General features: G+C 40.9%; 1 protein-coding gene across 6 annotated transcripts in view; it reads right to left on the reverse strand.

Annotated features, from left to right (window-relative positions):
- The window catches only part of Lrba (LPS responsive beige-like anchor protein), a 583,194-nt gene extending 560,344 nt beyond the window's left edge, over positions 1-22,850 (reverse strand). For 2 of the 6 annotated variants that reach the window (XM_052180239.1, XM_052180238.1), the window contains exons 1-2: positions 22,337-22,551; positions 21,605-22,037 (exon numbers count right to left, since the gene is read on the reverse strand). In XM_052180239.1, the coding sequence (XP_052036199.1) occupies positions 21,605-21,820 (216 nt within the window). In that variant the 5' untranslated portion in view covers positions 21,821-22,037; positions 22,337-22,551. Of the gene's footprint in view, positions 1-21,604; positions 22,038-22,336; positions 22,553-22,592 lie in introns of those variants that run through there. The other 4 variants (XM_052180236.1, XM_052180237.1, XM_052180235.1 and 1 more) reach the window with 4 other exon arrangements.
- Positions 22,851-23,336: the final 486 nt, after the last annotated feature.

Raw genomic sequence — 23,336 nt, forward strand, 5'->3', positions numbered from 1 at the left:
GCACTACAAGATGGAGTGGGTGGGAGGTGTTAACTATGGGTGAGAGTAGATATGAGTAAATATTTAGAGCATTTAGCACCTTTGTTCATCCAACATGTCCTTGTTGGGCACATATTACAGTCAGATACTCTTCTAGGAGTTTACAGTAAAATAGCAAACAAAAAAGACCATCCCCATTCTCATGGAGGTTATGTTCTAACCCAGAAAACCCAACAAACCACATACCTGATGGGGTCATGCCAAGAAAACTACAGCAGACAAAGAGAGAGTGACAGCAAAAAAAAAAAAAGTGTTTTAGTAGTAATGAAGTATTCTTTGATAAGGGGACATCTAAACAGAAACCATAATAAAATGAAGGAAAGAATCAAACAAAAACTAGGGGAAGAAGTCAGATCCATCCTGGCAGTACAGTCACTAAATGTGCAGAAAAATCTTGCTGGTTTATAATTCAAAAATGCTAAATTTCAGACAAAACCAGGCATGGCTGAATGAAAGGACAGAGCAGCTCTGGGGAGCACTGAAGACAGCACCCGCTCTGGGCTACCAACCCCAACGCTTTAGACACAGGGTGATGTGAAAGTAAAGGCACAAAGCTGGGGCCTGAGCAAGGTGAGCCATCCGAAAGGCAACACTCAGCAGGCGGGCGGACTGAAGAAAGCAAGCAGCAGCAGACTCACTCGGCATGGGAAGCCTCTGCTCTACTCGCTCTCAGGCCAGTCTGAGGACAGAATCCACCTAAGCAATCTAGAACCACTCAAACCGAAACTTCTGTTTCAAGGGTGGTACCAGACTAGAGCACAACAGAGCAAACTCCAGGCCAGCAGGAGGAACCCATTTTAAACTCATATCTCAAGCCATATTCATAAATTAAAACCCACAGAACATGAATTCAGTTTCTTTCCTTGTTTTAAACTAGTGATCAAACTGGGGGCCACAAGTTCAACCGAGCTACCCTCTAAGCCAGTGGCTCTCAACCTGTGGGTCATGATCCCTTGGATGTGGAAAGACCCTTGTACAGGGTCAAATATCAAATATCTTGCATGTCAGATATTTATATTATGAATCACAACAGTAGCAAAATTACAGTTATGAAGTAGCAAGAGAATAATTTTATGGGTGGGGGTCACCACCCGAGGAACTGTATTCAGGGTTGCGCCATTAGGAAGGTTGAGAAGCACTGCTCTAGGCCTATACACTCATAATATTTTTTTATATTTCATAAAACAGGAGCCAGCCTGGACAACATAGCAAGTTCCAGACCTACAAAGCAAACATAGCAAGTTCCAGGCTACAAAGTGAAACACTGTCTCAGAGAAGAAAGAGAAGGAAAGAAGGAAGGAAGGAAAGAAGGAAGGAGGGAGGGGGGAGATAGGGTACAGAACTTTCCCTTTACCCAGAATTTTAGAAACTAAATCATCAAATGGTCAGATTTTAACTTTTGATAAGCAACTATATAAGGTTATTTGAAAGAATGGGAGACTCAAAGAGATGGAATAGGGTGGGAAACAGTATTTTAAAAGTACATGCAAAAAAAAAAAAAAAGAATAAGTATCCAAACTAATATTGTAGCACCAAAAATACACAAGATGGAAAAAAATACTGAATATTCAGCATTGTTCACCATATTTCCAAACACCAAGTTCAAATTAATAACCCAAAGTTAACCCAGAAATGTCTAAATAAATCACTGTACTCAATATAGCAAGAGTATCAAGTTTAAAAGTAGAAATAGAAATCTTAGAAATACTTCCATCCGGACTAAATGAATTAGAAACCAAAACCATACATAATTGCACTTACACATTGGCACAAAAGAATCTTTCACAACAACTTAGCTAAAGACGGAAAACAATCCTAATGAAAGATACATGAAAAACAGCACCGTTTCAGTGCTCAATGTGGTCCCTAGGCTAAAAATCACAAAAATACAGTCTTCTGTTTTCTATGAAACTCTAAAGACAGGAATAAGAACTAGGTATATTTGTGAATTGTTAGAAAACACATTTGTGGGCTCAATAAACAGGTGTTTTATAGCACTTGCTATACTAGACCCCAGGTTCAACATGATAAAGAGAGAAGAAAAAAATCAAATCAAAAACTAGAGAATATAGGTTGAAGAAATAGGTTATCTGGAAGCTAAAATGATTTATGCTATCAGGGTCTGGGCTGGAGAGATGGCTCAGTGGTTAAGAGCACTGACTGCTCTTCCGAAGGTTCTGAGTTCAAATCCCAGCAACCACATGGTGCTCATAACCATCCGTAATGAGATCTGATGCCCTCTTCCAGTATGTCTGAAGACAGTTACAGTGTACTTACATATAAGAATAAGTAAAATCTTAAAAAAAAAAAAAAAAAAAAAAAAAGACAAGGTCCATATCTGATTCGTTGCTTTAGTCCCTGCACCCGCTGGCACACTGAGTAGAAATACTTAGTTTCATGAAAGAAAGTAGTATCAAATTATTAAAACATAAAGATATAGTCAAATAGGAATATCCTACTTTAAAATCTTTTTCACAGCCGGGCGGTGGTGGTGCACACCTGTAATCCCAGCGCTCTGAGAGGCAGAGGCAGGAGGATTTCTGAGTTCAAGGCCAACCTGGTCTACAGAGTGAGTTCCAGGACAGCCAGGGCTACACAGAGAAACCCTGTCTTGAAAAAAACCAAATCCAAAAAAAAAAAAAAAAAAAAAAAAAAAAAAATCAAAATCTTTTTCACAGTTAATTCTTTGACTTCCTAAATTACTTACCTGAACATTTAAATGCTGAACCCTGATTAAATTCATACCCTATCCTGGAAGAACAATCTTGCCCCAAAAGTTTGAATAGATATAAATGTACTGAATAAATCTATCAAAGTAAATCTTACAGGACAGCCAGGGCTGAACAAACAAAGCCTGTTCTAGGAGGAAAAAATAACAAAAGTAAATCAACTTTAGAAAAAGGTCATTTGAATCATGAACACCCATGAATAGAGCTTTCAACACTAAAGGTGACACCAGACTTGTCTTCTACAACTAAAAAGTAAGTATCATCATTTTCTCCTAATGTGCTCAACATGATCAACATATGGAGTAACAGAAATGATAAGATTTTTTTCCTTTGCTTTCTGTGGTGCTCAAGATCAAACTCAGGTGCTCAAGCATGCTAGGCAAATGCTTTACCACTGATCTATATATACCTCAGCCCAAATTCCAGACTTACATAATCAATATATAAGGTCATTTCAATTTTGGAAGCTTAATCTTTTTTCTTTTTTAATGTCTGTGGGTGTTTTGCCTGTATTCATGCATGATGCTCTTAGAGACAAGAAAGGGATGTCAGATCTCCTGGAATTTGAGCTGCAGACAGTTGTGACCTGAAACATGGGTACTGAGAATTAAGAATCCTCTGGACAAGTAGCCCAGTGCTCTTAAGCACTGGGCTATCTCTTCAGACCTCTAACTAAATCCTAAGCATAAGAATAAAGCAAAGTCCAAGGCATTGAACAATAATGAACTATGTTACTGATTCCACTCAATTTAAGTATGTATTATATTTACGAAAAGCAGTTTTCCTAACACAGTTTTAAGTTCTTTAAAGCAAACCAAATGTAAAAACCACTGACAACTCGGGCAAATATGTCTACACTAGACAAGTTAAACAAGCAGCTACCTTTCCAGACTCAGTTCCAGAACTCAGTTACATAACCAAGGGCATGCTCAGCCACTGTCTAACACATCCATGGTCCTCCGGTGTTATATATACTAACAGCTCCATGGCTTAGAGCTCAGCCACTGTCTAACACATCCATGGTCCTCTGGTGTTATATACACTAACAGCTCCATGGCTTAGAGCTCAGGCTTTCCATTTCTTTAATTAGAATCTCAGAAACTTTACTTGACTAGTGTGATGGCTGAACAAGAATGTCCCCCAAAGGCTCATTTCTTAGTGCTTAGTCATCAGAAAGTGGCACTACTTGAGAGGGATTAGAAGGTGTGGCCTTACTGAAGTGGGTATAACACTGTTAGAAGAAGGGTGTCACTTTGGGTGGACTTTGGGGTATCAGAGGCCAAAGTCACCAGACTCAGTGGTGCTCTCACTCATGCCACCCCATCCCACCCCCACTCCTCCTTGCAATTCCAGGTGTAGAACTCTCAGCTACTTCTCCAGCACCATGTCTGCCTGCCATGTGTCCAGTCATGATGACAATAGATTAAACCTCCAAAAAACGAAAGTAAGCTGCAATTAATGTTTTCCTTTATAAGAGTTGTTGTGGTCGTGGTGTCTTTTCATAGCTAAGGAACACTGACTAAAACACCCAGTGACTTAAGTAACTTACATTTGCTTTAAGTCAGTTTTATCATTTACAGAATGAATATGAAAATATAGCTTATAACTTTGATCAAAATTGCCACCACTAGAACTATTAAAGAACAGAATAAAGCTGGGAATGATGACTATTGTGAAGTCAGGAGGATCAGAAGTTCAAGGTCTTCCTCAACTACACTGTGACTTCAACACCAGTCTGAGCTATATATGTTCTATCTAAAATAAAGAGAATAATAGGAATATAGAAGTGATATTAGTTCATACACAACTCATAACAAAATTCAGAGGAAAGCCTTAGCCATATATGAAAGGCATAAGAGAAGAAAAACATAGAGACATGCAAGCAGTGCCTTCAAAAATGACTTTGCTTTTTCCACTACATTAAAGGGTTCTCTAGCTGCAACAGGTGAAGAAATTGTAAAAGATCCCTTTGCTGTATTAAACATCTAATCAATGCAGAAATTACACCTTTGATCAAATTTTCAGGACTATTTGTTTTGTTTTGTTTTGTTGCTGTTTTGTTTTTAATGTTCTCTCTGAAGCTAACGAATGAAAGCAAGCCAGCATCTCAAAGGAAGTACCTGTAATGCCAAGGTAAAATCTCACTAACAGACATACTAGCATGATCTCTGAGCACCAGTGGTATTCTGTATAAAGCTCTACAGGTTTACCGTGGCCCAGTCCTGTACTTTGTCCCAAAAGCTCTGATATTTTAGTTCAATCATGGAAAACATAGGCATTATGGTAGAATCACCAATGACATCATATACCAGTAACACATTGTTACGAAAATTGGAAGAAACAAAGTGGAATAATGCATGTGTCAAATAGACACAGCATAGAGTAAGCCTCAATAAATCTTAACTATTATGATTATCTTAACAACACAGGATCAAGTTAATTCAAAAGCATAACAGTCACCCATATGTTTTTTTAATTAGTTATTTTATTTATTTACATTTCAATTCTTGTCCCCCTTCCTGGTTTCCCCTCCGCAAACCCCTATCCCATCCCTTCCTCCCCTTTGTCTCTATGAGGGTGTTCCCCACCCTATCCCCCCCCCATTCCCACCAAACCACTCTAGCATCCCCTTACACTGGATCGTCTAGCCTCCACAGACAGGACCAAGGGCCTCCCCTCCCACTGATGACAGATAAGGCAATTCCCTGCTAGATATGTAGTTGCCATATGCTTTTTTTTTTTTTTTTTTTTTTACCCCAAGATCCACAGTTAAGATCCTCTCACCCAGCCGGGCAGTGGTGGCACAAGTCTATAATCCCAGCACTCTGGGAGGCAGAAGCAGGCAGATTTCTGAATTCGAGACCAGCCTGGTCTACAGAGTGAGTTCCAGGACAGCCAGGGCTATACAGAGAAACTCTGTCTCAAAAAAACCAAATGCAAAAAACCAAAAAACCAAAAATAAAAAAAAATTAAAAAATAAAAAGATCCACTCATCCAATGTATGCTTAGTCAACTTACAAAACCACTCCCTTTGTGTACAGGCTAGTTTTGTGTCAACTTGACACAAGCTGGAGTTATCACAGAAAAAGGAGCTTCGGGTGAGGAAATGCTTCCATGAGATCCAGCTACAAGGCATTTTCTCAATTAGTGATCAAGGGGGGAGGGCCCCTTGTGGGTGGTGCCATCCCTGGGCTGGTAGTCTTGGGTGCTATAAGAAAGCAAGCTGGGCAAGCTAGGGAAGCAAGCCAGTAAGTAGCATCCCTCCATGGCCTCTGCATCAGCCTCTGCTTCCTGACCTGCTTGCGTTCCAGTCCTGACTTCCTTTAGTGATGAACAGCAACTTGGAAATGTAAGCTGAATAAACCCTTTCCTCCCCAACTTGCTTCTTGGTCACGATGTTTTGTGCAGGAATAAAAACCCTAAGACACTTTGTAATTCTGGTCATCGGCAGTGACCACCACTGAAACAGAAGCCACTGAATGTAAGGAAATGTATTCTGAAGTTCTTTGGGTTTTATGCTTATTTGAATATTAATTTCATAGTAATCTAAGAAAATGAGTTGGTGATAATACCAATAATATTTTCTAAATAGCTTTACATCATCTTCACTAATAATTTTTTCTTCTTTTGTTGTTCTGTGCTTCTGTTTTTGTGTCCTGTGTCAAGGTCCTTTGCTTCTGTGACCCTGCCTAGCCTGGAATGTTACTATGTAGAACACAAGAACTTGGCCTTGGATCTCAAAACTATGTTATGAAGAACCAGGAACCTTGAACTTGGGGTGACCTTCCTGTCTCTGCCTTTGCCTCTGCCTCCTGAATGCTGAAACTGCCACCATCCCCAGGCTCTTCAACATTTTAAACACTAATGAACAATTTTAAATTAATGCCTGCTTTGTCTTAAAAATTATAGTCTGACATCACATTTGAAATTATCATATTTAAATATTTTAATTTTTGTAAATTAACATTAAATCAGCAATTTTTAAAAATGATCTGTGCTTTAATGTTATATGTATATGTACACATATACATGTATAGACATATAATTATATATGGAATACATATACACATACATATTTTATAAGCTGAGATATTATTTAAGGATACCAAATCTCAAAGAACATAAAAACTATAAGATTTAGTACAAGGGGCATATACTTGGAGGCAGGGGGTGGGAGGAGAGGTTGGGGGTTTTCAGGGACAGGGGAAACCGGAAAGGTTTTAGCATTTGAAATGTAAATGAGGATTATATTCAATTAAAAAAAGTTTAAAAAAAGATTTAGTACATATATTGCTTCATAAGAAGTATTTTTTCAGTAGAAAAAAAACAAATATTTCATCAAAGGTAAAACTATTTTAAATTCTTACAGCTTTATGAGACTCAATATAGTTTATAAGTAAAAGTGTAATACGAATGAAGTCACTACACATTGAGCAAAGATCTTTTTAGACAAGAGAACATCCTTTTCAGTTCCCACACAATAAATTCATCTCTAAAGAAACATAATTGACTGGTGTGGTAGCCTAGACCAGCAATCCTAGAGCTTGTTAGATAGGAAGATCAGGAAAAGTTCAAGGGCGTCCTTAACAACAAAAGAAGTTAGAATTCAGTCTGAGCTATACAATATCCCATCTCAACAAAAATAAGTTGAGAAATCCTGCATTTTCATTTCGGTAGGAACACACACACACACTCACAGCCATACATGGTGACACGTCTTCAATCCTAGAAATTAGAGAAGCCCTAAATAAACAGAGAGATTGAGAAAAAAAGATTATATACTCCAGCTCCTTTTTTCTTTTTTACTTTTTTACATGTAATTTCTAATTGTAGAACTGATAACTACATATTTATGGGTATAATATAAAAATTCAATATGCATATGCAAAGTACAAGTATCAAACCATAGTTCAATACATCTCCATCTCAAGTATTCTTTTTCCTTTCTTTTCTTTTCTTTTCTTGTTTTTTGGTTGTTTGGCTGGTTGGCTTTGTTTGGTTTTAGACAGGGTCTCTGTAGCTTTAGCTGTTCTGAACCTTGCTATATAGACAAAGCTATATAGACAAAGCTGATTCAAACTCACAGAGATTCACCTGGGATTAAAGGCATGCAGCACCATGCCTAGCTATCTCTTCCGCAAGTTCTTTTTTTTTTAAAAAGATTTATTTATTATAGGTAAGTACACTGTAGCTGTCTTTAGACACTCCAGAAGAGGGAGTCAGATCTCGTTACAGATGGTTTTGAGCCACCATGTGGATGATTTGAACTCAGGACCTTCCAAAGAACAGTCAGTGCTCTTAACCTCTGAGCCATCTCTCCAGCCCGTTCCTCAAGATCTTTATTAAGTACATAATAAATTATTATGAACTATAGTCACCCTAAACTCTAGAGCTCACTTCTAACTACCTATTGAAGTATCTGTCATCTAATCGACCTCTACCCTGCTGCACCTGTTTGTATTTAATCACGTTTAAGTCTAGACTCACCAGAAGTCAGTTTCCTGAGTAGTATGGTGGTTGAATGAAAATGGTACCCATATTTGCATGTTTAGTCCTTAGGTAATGAACTCTTTGGGAGGGATAAAGAGGTGTGGCCTTGGGCTGGAGAGATGGCTCAGAGGTTAAGTGCACTCACTCTTCCAGAGGTCTTGAGTTCAATTCCCAGCAACCACATGGTGGCTCACAACCATCTGAAATGGGATCTGATGCCCTCTTTTGGTGTGTACTCACAGTGACAGTGTACTCACAGTGACAGTGTACTCACATAAAATAAATAAATCTTAGTCTTTTCTTTTTTTTTTTTTTTTGGATTTGGTTTTTTCAAGACAGGATTTCTCTGTGTATCTGTGTAGCCCTAGCTGTCCTGGAACTCACTCTGTAGACCAGGCTAGCCTCAAACTCAGAAATCCGCCTGCCTCTGCCCCAAAGTGCTGGGATTACAGGTGTGCACCACCACCGCCCAGCTAATAAATAAATCTTAAAGAGAGAGAGAGAGAGAGAGAGAGAGAGAGAGAGAGAGAGATGTAGCCTTGTAGGAGAAGGTGTGACACTGGGGATGGGCTCTGAGGTGTCAAAAGCCCACACCAGGCCCAAGGTCACTCTGTCTCTCCCTGTTGCCTGTAGTTAGAATATAAAGTTCTCAACTACTGCTCCAGATCTATGCCTGTCTGCTTCCTGTCACGATAACCATGAACTGATCCTCTGAAACTGTACATAAGACCCCAATTAAATGCTTCCTTTTATGAGTTTCTGTGGTTATGGTGATTATGGTATCTTTTCACAGTAATACAACAGTAACCAGGACTGACAATGTATCAGTCCAATAAAAGAATACTATCATAAAAAGAAAAAAACACTACTTTAAGAGCAGATTATCATGTGGTGCACTCCTGTAGTCCCAGCTACTTTGGAGGTGGAGGCTGAGGCATGAGAATCAGCCTGGGCAATTTAGGAAGATTCTGTATCAAAAGAGAAACAAAGGGGCTGGAGGTACAGCTCAGTGGTGAGACATTTACCTAGAATATGAGGCAAATACCACCAAAAAATAAAAAGGTTATAAGACTATGTTTAAAAGAAATTCATGCGGGTATGCAGAGATAGCCACTTAGAGCACTTGTTCTCTTGCAGAGGAGCTAGGTTCAAGTCCCAGCACCCACATGACTCACAATGATCCCTAACTTCAGTTCCAGATGATCTGACACTCTCTTCTGAGCTTCACAGGTACCGGGCATGTACAAATTCTAAAACAAATTTTTTAAAAGGCAAATTTGTGTCAATATTCTTTTAGATGCCAAAAGGGTACTAAGGGCACTCAAACTACACCATGACAGCCACAGCTGTGAAGCTAGTTGGTCAAGCACTGCACAAGCAAAGACCGGAGTCTGGATCTCCAGTACTCACGTGAAAGCCGGATACAGCAGTATACACCTATAACCCCAGCACTAGAGCAGGAAGCGAGGACCAGCAGATACCAGGCTTGCTGGCCAGCCCATCTGGCTCAAGTGGCAAGTTCCAAGTTCAGTAAGAGCCCCTGTCTCAAAAATTAAGATGTAAAGACATAGAAAAATACACCAGACATCAACATCAGCCATCACACTCTCACAAACAAGCAAGTGCACATACACACTTATAAATCTACACAATACACACATATACACAATTAAAACACAGAAAGAAAGAAAGAACGAAAGAACGAAAGAAAGAAAGAAAGAAAAGAAAAGAAAAGAAAAGAAAAGAAAAGAAACCTAGTAAAGTACCTGCATCACAAGATGAGTTAGGCATCTCAGTGCCTAGGTAAAAGCCCCAGGGTGGCATGACCTTATAACTCTAGTGCAAGGGAGTGTAGAAACAGGAAGAACCTGGAGTTTACTGGCTAGCCAGTCTAGCTCAATCAGTGAGCTCTAGGTTCAGTGACAGACTTTCAAAAAAATAAAATAAGGTAAAAGGTAATTGAGGCTCCATTGTCAACTTCCAGCATCCATGTGTGCATGCAAAACAAACTCACACACAGGTATATACACACACCCACAAAAACACAGCTGAGCTATATAATGCTGCAAGCCCAAAACACTAGGGCCAAGGAAGATGAGGCTGAAAAATTGTGAGTTCAGGGCCTGCCTGGGCTATATATAAAAAGAAGAAAGAAAAAAAAAGAATATTGAGGGATGTGGTAAAACTCACTGGTACACTGTTTGCCTAGCCATAAAGCACAGAATTCCAGATGAAGGAGAAACAAATGGTCAGGGAGAACAAAAGTAAGTAGGGAAAAGGGCAGAGAAAGACAGGAGGCAGGGAGGGGCAAGCTGCACAACAAATATCTTTTAAATGAGATATAAAAGGAAAAAACAAACTATCCCTCAGGGTTTATTTACATGACATAGCCTTTGTATAAAAATGGTAGGAACTAGACTTTCTTTTTTCTTCTTCCTCCCCCTCCCCTTTCCCCTCCTCCTCCTCACTTCAGCCCCACTCACTCTGGCCCCCCCCCCCCCCCCCCCCCCCCCCCCCCCCCCCCCGCTCACTCCAGCCCAAAGATTGACTGATTGATTGATTGATTATATGTAAATACACTGTAGTTGTCTTCAACACACCAGAAGATGGCATCAGATCTAATTAGATAGTTGTGAGCCATCATGTGGTTGCTGGGATTTGAACTCAGGACCTTTGGAAGAGCAGTCAGTGCTCTTAACCACTGAGCCATCTCTCTAGCCTGGAACTTGACTTTCTAATAGTTACAGTTTATTTAATAAAAAGAATAAGACATTTACATTTAACCAAAATTTTTTTAAGGCAAAATTTGTATATGTTGTCCAGGATGGCTCTAATTTCTAGGCTCAAGGAATCATGAGGCCTTAACCTCCTACCTTAAAAGGTACTGAGAGGTAAGCCACTATGCACAGCCTTAGCAGACTCTTTAGGAGTGCTGAGCATTAAGACGATTTCAGGAGGGACAAAGCCAAAATACTGTATGGTTCCTCTATAACAGCAGCTCTCAAACTGTGTTGTCAGTGAGCCCTTTGGTGTTAAATGAACCTTTTATAGGGGTCGCCTAAGACCATCACCTAACTTAGATATTTATATTACAGTTCATAACAGTAGCAGAATTACAGTTATGGAGTAGCAGTGAAAATAAGTTTATGATTAGTAGTCCCTACAACATGAGAAACTGTATTAAAGGGTTGTGTCATTAGGAAAGAGAGAACTGCTCTCTCTGCATATTATGAAAACAAAACTGTATTTGGGCCCACATGTAATTTCAACTCTCCCTGGCTTAGAAGGCAGAGACAAGAACTTGGTAGCAAGCTGGCTAGGCTAGGCAATAGGTTAACTCTGGGTTCTGAGTGAGACCCTACCTCAATGAATAAGATAAAGAACAAGGAAGACTGCCCATGTGAAGTTCCAGACTTCATGGAACATATGAACATACATAATAACATGCTCACCATATACACATACAAAAAGAATCACTAGGTGAAAGAAGAGCTAAGTAAATGGAGAAATGTTCCATGTTCATGTACGGAGCCAATATTCCTCAAAATGAGCTACAGATTCACCACACCCTATCAAAATCCATGCTTGCTAGCTAGGCATGGCGGTAGACATCATTAGTCCCAGTACTAAAGATAAGTAGATCTCTGTGAATTCAAGGCCAACCTATATCTACATAGTAGTTCCAAGACAGTCAGAGCTATGAAGAGGAGACCCTGTCTCAAAAACATGAAATTAAAAATTAAATTCCTGCTTGATTTTTTTACAAAACTTAATGCCTGAATCTACAATTCACATTGGAAACCTAGAATAATTAAAATCTTGAAAAAGAGGAACACATTAAGATAGTTACATTCCCTATTTCAAAACTTACTACAAAGCTACAGTAATCAACATACTATGGAAATAGTAAAAAGACCTAAAGATCAATGGTAAATAAATAAACTGAGAATATATCTCAGTGATATAGTCCATGTTTAATATATATACAGAGAGAGGGAGAGGGGAGAGAGACTGTTCGAGCGTGCAAGCACGCACCCTGGGTTTCATCTAAAATAGAAATATAAAATATAGTGAGCTAGGGAGAGAGCTCTATCAGTAAAACACTTGTCCCACACACATATGGAACTATCATCCCTAACACCCATGTTAAAAAGTCCATCAGCACCAGGGATGACAGTGAGCACCTTAAACCTGAGGTAGAGTCAAGAGAATCTTTCTTAGTTCAAGACCAGCCTGGTCTACATAGCAAGTTCCAGGTCATTCAGTGAGATCCCGCCTAAAGGAAATAAATAAATCCCATACTTGTAAGCTCATTCTAAGGAGGTTGAGAAAGGAGAATCACTAGGGCTTGCTTGCCGGCTAGTCTTGCCAATGAGTTCAGTGAAAGCCATGTCTCAAAATATAAGGTACCCACAGGTGACTCTAACTTGCACCCTCATCAAAGCAGCTTCTTTTCTCTGTGGACAAAGACCATTAGAGAAAGCTACAACTAATCAAAAGGCAGAGAACAACAAACTGCGGAATGTCCAGCCCCAACTAATGTACTACACACAACCCTTATACCAATGGCGCAGGGAACATTGCACAAGATGGGGTGGGAAGAGTCTAAGAGCCATATGACAGTGCATCTGCTACAAGGCGAGCCAGCATGGATAGGGGAAATCACTCAGGGTCCCACCCCTACAGAGAGAACTTCAGGCAATTAAAATCTGCTGAGAGGGGGAAACTTAGTCTTTTGTCAGAGACAAGCACTCTAAATGATTATCCAATACCAACAAGTCAGTCTCCTCCAAAAAATAAACTAAACACTAAATAGACTCAGTATGTCCACATACACACACACACACACACACACACATATATATATATATATATGTTTATACATTTACATATATATGTAATAATAATAAAGAATAAGAGACCATGAGTTTGAAAGGGAACAAGAGAAACCATGGAAAGGGTTGGACAGAAGCAGAATGGGGGGGGGGAGGGGTTATTATATGTTAATTTAAAAAATGTTCTCTGAAAAAAAAAAATCACAAGGTAGACAGCAATTGCTATGCAATCCTCAATTTCTGACATCTATGCACACATATACAAGTATATAGGCATGTGCCTGCATGCACATGAAGACACACACAGACACACAAAATTGTAACGAAAACAGTTAAGACAGATATTTATGCTTATAGTCAATTGAGTTTCAGCAAAGGCACCAACACAGAACAATACTGAGAACAGGTGTCCTGCAAGTGGCAAAGTGGCAATCAGATAACCAAATTAAAAAAAAAAAATCACATCCTGTAAAAGTTAACTCAAAATCCATCACAGACTAATTAAAAGAGGAAAACTATATTAATGTCTCGAGCACAGAATGTAAATATTCCAAAATTAGATAATAAAATTAAAATATACTAGTGGTTGCAAAGCTCTATGAATAGACTTAAAATAACTGAATCATGTAAGTGAAATAAACATACTGATTAATCTCAACACATTTCACTGGTCAATGGTCCAATTCATTCAGAACACTAAGACACAGACACTCCACCAAAAGACGGACAACAAATGACACAAGAGATCCCACTGTCCTGTTTGGCAACCATATTACTACTTGAGAGGAATATACCAAACTGAAGGTAAAATTCGGAAAAGCAAAAGAGAAACAAAAGAGACAGCCACTTGAAGTCTCACCTTACCTTTGGACTCCAGATAAGTAAGTCCATAAATCCTTTTTACTGTGCTCAAAGCAATTGAGTGGAGGTTTGCTGGTTTTTTTTTTTTTTTCTTGTTTCTTTTGGGTTTTATCAAGTTATTGAGACAGGATTTCTCTGTATAGCAGAGTCAGCCCTGGCTGACCTGACTTGCTCTGAGGAACAGACTGGCCTGAAACTCAGATCTGCTTGCCCTGCCTCACCGGTGCTGGGACTCAAGCCTGTGCCCAGCTGCAGTTGAGCTTTCTATCACTAATACCAATCACAAAAAGATAATCAACAAGAATGTTTCTAGAGTAGATTACTCCTAATCCTTAAATGTATCAGTACAACATTATGTAGGAAGTAATCTAGATACTGATAAACTAATAAAAACCCAGTGGATGAGTTATCTTTATACTAAAGTTCATTTAAGAGTTTGAAAAGTAATCAACTTTGGATTTATATAGTCAACATAAAATTTTTAAATCTTATTTTTATTTTTAAAGGTTTTTCTTAATTAGACTTCTAATTTTCCCCCCCAAAACTAAAGGTGTGCAACACCACTGAGACCACATTACAGCAAGTCGGCAATGAGCTAGAATGGCTGTTGCCCCCCTGAAGTAAACAAAGGTTATTCTATACCATCTATAAAAACATTTATTTATCAGAGCATAAGTCAATTGCTACACAACAAATAATAAAACATAATATTCCATTTTTCAAGCTATAGCATTTAAATCAAAAATCAGAGAATAAGCTGGGCAGTGGTGGCGCATGCCTTTAATCCCAGCACTTGGGAGGCAGAGGAAGGCAGATTTCTGAGTTCAAGGCCAGCCTGGTCTACAGAGTGAGTTCCAGGACAGCCAGGGCTACACAGAGAAACCCTGTCTCAAAAAAACCAAAAAAAAAAAAAATCAGAGGATATATATGGTGGTGTTATTATATACTTGTAATCCCAGTACCTAGGAAGATGAAGTAGGAAAATCTCAAAGTCAAAACTAGCCTAATTAGCCTAGACTACACAGCAAATTCTAGCTCAGTCTGGCTACATATTACATAGGGATGTTGTTAATAATAGGGATGTTGTAATAATAATAATAATAAAGAAACAAACCACCAGCTTGGTGGTGGTGGCACACACCTTTATTCCTAGCATTCAGGAGGCAGAGTCAGCTGGATCCCTGAATTTGAGGACAGCCTAGTCTATTTAGCAAGTTCCAGTATAGTTAGAACTACAAAGACCTGTCTCAAAAAATCCCAAAAAGAAGGAGGATTTGTCAACTTGACTACATCTGGAATTAACTAAAACCCAAAAATGGTGGGGCACACCCATGAGGGATTTTTGCTTAAAGTGAGAAAATTACTTCTAATCCAGATCTTTAAAGTAGAAAGACATACTTTTAATACAGATCTTGAGGTAAGAAGACATACTTTTAATCCATGTGTGTGTGTGTGTGTGTGTGTGATGGAAAAATTCACCTCTCATCCAGGCCAGCCGTTCTGCTAGAAGCCGATATATAAAGACAGGGAAGAAGGAAGCCCTTGTTCTTTGCCTGCTTGCCGTCACCTCGCCTGCTTGCCGTCACCTCACTGACATCCATTCCTTCAGTTACACCAAAGCCGACTTTTTCAGGATTCTGGCATACTGAAGACCAGCTGAGACATCCAGCTTCATGAACTGCACAACTACAAATTCTTAGACCTCCCATCTATAGGCAATCACATGTCATTCTAATAAATCCTCATATACATATAAAAAGATTCACTCTATAAGCTCTGTTCCTCTAGAGAACCCTGACTAATGCTAGATTCCATCTCAAAAATAAATAAATAAATAAACAAACAAATAAGCAAGCATGAAAATGTATTATTTGTCATTAGCCCAAGAGAGAAACATTATTCAATTAAATACCACTGAATATCTTTAGATGAATAGTAGAAATCATAAACTCTAAAATAAGTTTCTGAAATATGCCAAAAATATTAATGTTTCTATATCCACTGTCTGATAAGTAAACACACAAATGAAAACAAAAGAAAATGGTTTTAAATTACAACATAGAAAAATATAAAAGTGGAAAACTTTGAAATGCTAAGATGTACCAGTGTCCTGTTCATCAAAGTTTAACCGAGAAGCAGATTTGCAAAGGAAATTACAAAATATAGTGACTTCCAAAGGAATTTATAACAGGTTGGCCAAGCTACATGAGCAAAGTTGGGAAGCTACATTCTATGAAGCCAGATTGTCTGGAGTTGTAGGGTCCTACCACTTGCTATCTGGACAACTCTGGAAAGACAAGCTGTTTTGTAACATTAAAAACTTATTATTTAAAGTGACAGATATTTAATCAATAAAAAGATAAAACAAATAAACAAATGGTCCACAGAACATGTTTTTAGCTGGGTACAGTGGTATGTGCCTTTAGTTCCCCTACTGAAGAGGGTGGGATAGAAAGATCACTTTCAGTCCCGGAGTACAAGGCTAACCTGGGCTACACACGGAGATTTCATCTCTCAAAACAGAGAAGAAAGAATATATGTATTCCTAGTTTAATATGCCTAGGAAATAGAAAAAAGTTAGGATGCTGTCCTGGCAAGTCTTATGTCAACTTAACACAGACTAGGACCCATTGGGGAGGAGGAAGCCTCAGTTAAGAAAGCATCCACAAAGCCGGGCAGTGGTGGCCCACACCTTTAATCCCAGCACTTGAGAGGCAGAGGCAGGCGGATTTCTGAGTTCGAGACCAGCCTGGTCTACAGAGTGAGTTCCGGGACAGCCAGGGCTACACAGAGAAACCCTGTCTCGAAAAAACAAAAAAAATAAATAAAACAAAGAAAGTATCCACAAGCCTGGGCTGTAGACAGGTCTGTAGGACACCCTCTTAATTAATGGTTGATGGAGGGCCAAACCATTGTGAGTGGTGCCACCTCTGGGCAGGTGATTCTGCAGTTCATAAGAAAGCAGGCTGAGCAAGCCATGGGGAGCAAGACAGTAAGCATCACTCCTCCATGGCTCCCGTCAACTCCCGTCTGCAAGTTCATGCCTTGTTTGAGTCCATATCTTGATTTCCTTATGAACAGTAATATGGAAGCCAAATAAACCCTCTTCCCCCACAACTTGATTTTGGTCATTGTGTTTCATCACAGCAATAGCAACCCTAACTAGGGAAATACCCAAAAACACAGTTGATATTTATTAATGAAAATTCCATTAGAGACTAACTCTCTACAAATGAAGGTTCGCATGGCTACACTGCTGTAATTTCATGACTTACATGTTCTGTTGCTTGTTCCCTACTTTTCACAGTTTTGGAAGTTTTAATTCAATGTATCATTAAGGAAAAGGGAGTTACCACTCGCGGAGGTACACACCTATAATCCAGCATGCAGGAAGCAGAAGCAGGAAGATTCTAACAAATTTTCTGCCAGTCTGGTCTACATAGACAGAACCAGACCAAGTTAAGTATACATAATGAGAATCTGTCTTAAGACAGAAAGACAGAAAGACAAAAAGACAGGGATAGAGAAAATGAGGAAGGGAGGGAGGAAGGGAAGGAAAGCAAAGGAAGGAAAGAGGGAGGGAGGGAGAAACAAAAGATGGAACTGGAGTAATATTCTTGTCAGCAATGTGCCTACCACGCAAGCTTGACAGTCAGACTTCAGTGCCCAGCTCCCACAGGAAAAGCGTGCGTCTGAATCCCAGTGCTAAGAAGGCGGGGACATGAGGATCCCTGGAGAGTGCTGGCCAGCCATTCTAGTGGAATCACCAGTTCCACGGTCAATGGAAGACAGATAATACAGATAGACAGAAGGACAGATGGATGGGTGGATGCCGGGCTGTGGTGGTGCATGCCTTTACTCTCAGCACTCAGAAGACAGAGGCAGGCAGATCTCTACATTTGAGGCCAGCCTAGTTTACACAGAGAAACACTGTCTTTAAAAAAAAAAAAAAAAAAAAAAAAGGAAAAACAATGGAGCCAGTCATATGGCTCAACTGGTAAAAGTACTGGCTGACAATCTGACTTCAGGCCCTAGAATCCACAAAAAGCCAGATGCCCTGACTCACATCTGCAGTCCCAAGACTCCTTCAGCAAGCTAGGAGGCAAAAGAAGAGAATCACCCCAAAGGGCAAGGGCCAGCTAGACTAGACTGTACAGAGCAGACAAACAGTGGAAAACTGGAAGTGGTAGGAGAGGACCACCCCCCCAAAAAATCTGCCCTCTGACCTCCACATCCATGCCTGGAATGCTCACCTGCACTTACATATACACACTCACACGCAACAATAAAGAAAATATGTTAAATAAGTAAATAAGGTGGAGAGCGATTGAGGACAACACTGGACATCCACCTCTGGCCTACACACATACATACACTAGCGCACAAATACATACATACATACATACATACATACACTAGCACACAAATACATACATACACTAGTGTACAAATACATACATACACTAGTGCACAAATACATACATACATACACTAGTACACAAATACATACATACACTAGTGTACAAACACATACATACATACACTAGTGCACAAATACATACATACATACATACACTAGTGCACAAATACATACATACACTAGTGTACAAATACATAGATACATACATACATACACCAGTGTACAATACATACATACATGCATACATACATACATACACTAGTGCACAAATACATGCATACATACACCAGTGCACAAATACATACATACATACATACATACATACATACATGCATACACTAGTACACAAATACATACATACATACATACACTAGCGCACAAATACATAGATACACTAGTGTACAAATACATACATACATACACCAGTGCACAAATACATACATACATACACTAGTGCACAAATACATACATACACTAGTGTACAAATACATACATACATACATACACCAGTGCACAAATACATACACTAGTGCACAATACATGCATACAAGAAAAAGTTAATAATCAACTTTCTGCACAGACTGAATGAGAAACCAATGATATAAACTAAAAATTGTGTTTGCTTTACTTTTAAGGTTTTTTTCCTTAAGTGTAAAAAGCTGTTTTTAAAGTTAGATAAAAAGGAGTAAAATCCACTGGTGGAGGGTTAGCCATGACTTTTTATCAAGACCAATGACTTCTATGTCCTTGAGGAAAGCAATGCCTAAGGTACAAATACCTGCTTAGAGATGAAAACAACTACACACCAATTCATGTGACAGATATATTCCTGAAAAGACTAATCCTAAAAATCTAAGAGTAGCAATCTCTATATATATTTATCTTTTCAGTATCTTGGTTTCCTAGTCTTTGAAATGGCACATATGTATTAGGTTATTTAGAGAAGTGACTTGGTCACTGCCTGGCACAGAATCGATGTTCCCCCAGGAACAGAATTACAGCTCACACTATGCCCACTAAGAAATCCTAGATGCAGCAGTGGTTAACGGTGAGATGAACCAGCTGGGCCACCAACCTTGAGTCCCATAATTTTCTAAGAGCACATATTTTAATCATAAAAGGTGCTCTAAAAAATGACAGAAGAAAGGAGGGCCATTGGCTGGCTCCTCTCAGTCACTCTGCCCACCGGACTCAAGAGGGGATGCTGCTGAAAAGGACATACAAAGGACAGACTGTACCTCTCTACACTGCGCACATGCAACTATGACCGGCCTAACCTTAAGATCTATATCAGGACTACCCTTCAGCAAACTATTAATAAAGAATCTAGATTTTATTTAATGATAAAAATGCAAGTGATTCCTGTTTGGTCATCCACCCCAACAAAACATACTATAAAGAACAGAGGACAGGTGGTGGTGGCAGCGGCACACACATGTAATTGCATGCCGGGGAATCCCAGCACTTGGGAAGCAGAGGCAGGTGGATTTCTGAGTTTGAGGCCAGCCTGGTCTACAGAGTGAGTTCCAGGATAGCCAGTGCTACACAGAGAAATCCTGTCTCGAAAAAAAAAACAAGAACAGAGAAGTTTGAGTCTTCCTACCAAAGAATGTTGTGTTTTCACACAGAAACAACTAAGTATGGACTGTATCACTGCAGGATTTCCATACACCATCAAAACTACATTAGGTTCAGAAAGAGAAAACAAAAATAAATTTTAAAAAATACATTTTTTGAGGCAAAGGAATAGATGAATTTGCGTTTCATCTGGAAGCTCACTGTTGAAAGTTTCAAACACACAAAAGATCCCCAAAATATTGAAGTTGGGTGATGAATACCAGAGTTCAGTACAATACACTATTCTAATATGTGTGTGTGTGTATACATATTTCAATAATACATACTTTCAAAAATGTGTGTATATGTATATGTCTGTCAGTATCACAGAATCACAATACAATAATCTTTTTCGAGACAGGGTTTCTCTGTGTTGCCCTGGCTGTCCTGGAACTCACTCTGTAGACCAAGCTGGCCTCAAACTCAGAAATCCTCCTGCCTCTGCCTCCCAGAGTGCTGGGATTACAGGCGTGCCCGGCACAATACAATAATCTAATAAAGAAAGAAAATATGGTTTAAAGTTTAATGCTTCAGAAGTAAGTGAGTTTCACCTAAACCTATTTTGTCATTCTAGAATCTGTATTGCATATAACCAGACTAAGAGTAAAGGCCTAATAAAGGAAATAATTAACTGCCTGGAATAAAACAAGTCTAACCTTGAAAATGTAGAGGCAAAAAGGATGGCTACTAAACAGTTACTACAACTACTGCACAGTTATAACTGGCACCATGTACTATCTTCTAACACTGGTTGAATGAGAGAAAATTATTTTAAAGCCAAACTCCTTTTCTATTCTTTTAACTTGATAAACAACAGAAAATTAAAGTCTAAAAGGCTCCACTAAAGCTAGTTTCTAAAAATGGAATGGAGGAAAAAAAAAAAAAAAAGAAAGCATCTCATATCCACTTAAATAAAGTCATTGCCCACCATAGGATAATCAACAACTTCCGATGACCAAGTTTGTTTCAATGATAAACACAAATTTACAAAAGCATCAAGCTCATATTGTGGCTGCCTCAGGCCTTTTTCAAATTGTCATTCAATTATCACAAGATTACCCTAAACCCACTCCAAAATTTAACCTTGGTTAGCTATTTCTAAAACTAAAAGTAGCCAAAGTTTTAAAAATACTACTTTGCAAGTTAGCCTATATCGGCACTATGAACATGAATTCTGTGTTTAAAACTAACTATAGCAAAACATAAGTTAGACAAAGACTTACATTAGCTCCCAAGTCCAAAAGAAAAAAGTCACTTATTCAAAATATTAAAGAGAAATGCAGGCTTAGGCATACACTCCAAGAGGAAAAAAGTTACAGCCAAATTCTCCATTGAACACCTGACCACACACACACACACACACATATACTTCCACATCAGCACTTGCTTAATTATCACAAAAGTGATCTGTTCACGTTCGTTCAAAACCTGAAAGCATCAAATTTTGCATAATTCTCTTTAAAGTGAAATACAAGTAATTGCTTCATTTAGGTCAAGTAGAATTTTGTGTCTATCCGTGGAAAAAGCCATTAGTTTGAGTGAAGCACATGACTTCGTCTTGTTCCCCAACTCACCAAGAAAAGTATATGCTTATAAAATATTCATCTACTTACCAGGTTAAAGACAGTTTCTACGATGTCCCTATTGGACACTTCTCCAACTTCAACCAAGCCCGTCAGCACGGCGAATTTCATTCTGATGCCCCTGATGGGGAGCCCCGGCTTCAGAGACAGCGCACCCCCTTCCGTAGGGGTTTCTTCTTTCCCTCCACCTCCCCCGTCATCACCTGTTGGTGGCCGGGAAGGGGCACGATTGTCTTCACTAGCCATTACTAGTTCACGAGAAAGGACAAGTCAGAGTCACCCTGGGCCGGCAGCCGCTGCACGGAGAGGAGGCACAGCACACGCAAACGCTAAACCAAAAAGGGTCTCTGTTCCAACTTGAGGACAAACCCCAAAAAGCAGGAAAAGTCCTTGGCGTCGCCCTCCTCCTCTCGGAGACTATTTGTCCAATCTCTCTCCCGGAGGCTGACAACAACGCCAAACCCTATTGGAAGATTAAACATTTGTTAAATAGGGTAGGTCCGCCGTGGGATTTTTTAGGGAGGAGAGGGAAATAGTTACTGTCTGTCAAATAAGTTACTAAGGGCACCCCAGGGCCAGCCGCCGCTCCTCCCGGGCTGCAGCGCGGGTTCCGCCGAAGGCGGGTCCTCCAGGCCGGCGAGCCGGCTCACTCCTCCCCCACCCCGCGCAGGTGGTGGGCGCAGGGCAGGTGCACCGCGGGGAACTGTCGCGGGCAGCGGACGGGGGCCCCCGCGACCACCGAGGTTCAAAGTTCCTCCTCACCCAGAGACTCCGGCCTCGTCCTCACCTCCGCCACCGGGGCACAGCGAGACGGAGGTGGCGGCGGAGATCCAGGGCAGGAAAAGGCGGGGGAAGGGGGCGGTGATTCTCCTCAGGGCTCGGCCCAGGGGGAGGAGTGGAGCACCTCGCCCGGGCACCTGAGCTGCTCTGAGGAGAGGAAGGGAGGTGTGTGCTGGGGCGGGAAGGCAGGCCCGACGCCGCTGCGAGGACCGGGCGGGGGAGAGAAAGGTCAATGCACCTGGTCGCAGCCTTCAAGTTTCCCTAGTCCGCTCCCCGGGAGCCCGCGGCTGCCTAGAACTCCATGGTTTCCTAGGCCGCCCCACCCCCTGCGCTCAGCCCTTGCACAAGCAGCTACTGCAGGCGCTAGCGACGCCGCGGCTCGTGCTGCTGAGGTGGCCGAGGATGCTACTGACACAGTTCTCCGGGCCACGGCGCGCGGGACTAAGCCTGCGCCTACTGAAGCTGCTCCCCGCCGCCATGACAGCGCCGAGGGCCGCCGGGCGCGGCGTGCGCGTGCGCGAGCGCGCGCGGGGTGGTGGGGCGGGCGGGCGTGCGCCAGGCGGAGGCGGCTGGCTTAGTAGGGGGATGTGCGGGCGGGAGGGTCCGGGTACAGTGGCCGAGGACGGGAGCAGAGCACGCGCTCGCTGGATTGGCCACGCGCCCGGGAGCGCGCCTCGGGAGCGCGCTGCTCAGGTATTGCCGCGAGCGGCGCGCTTTTCTCTCCTGGGACTGTGCACTGGGGAGGGCCAGGCGGGTGTTGTGCAACAGCAGGTCTCTGGGCGCGGAGGGAACCCGCCCCACGTTGTCAAGGTGTCCTCTTGTTGGACTTGGAGAAGGACACCTGAGGGACTTGGGAGTCGTTGAGGCGGTGGCGCTGGAGCCTCCAAGGAGCAGTCTCCACCCCTGACTGAGCTCAGCTGCTGCCTGCCCGCCCGCCCGCCCGCGGCGCTGGTGGTGACTGGGAAAGATTTCCACTGGGATG

This window comes from Apodemus sylvaticus, chromosome 4 (genome assembly GCF_947179515.1).
Source record: "Apodemus sylvaticus chromosome 4, mApoSyl1.1, whole genome shotgun sequence".
Lineage (NCBI taxonomy): Eukaryota > Metazoa > Chordata > Mammalia > Rodentia > Muridae > Apodemus > Apodemus sylvaticus.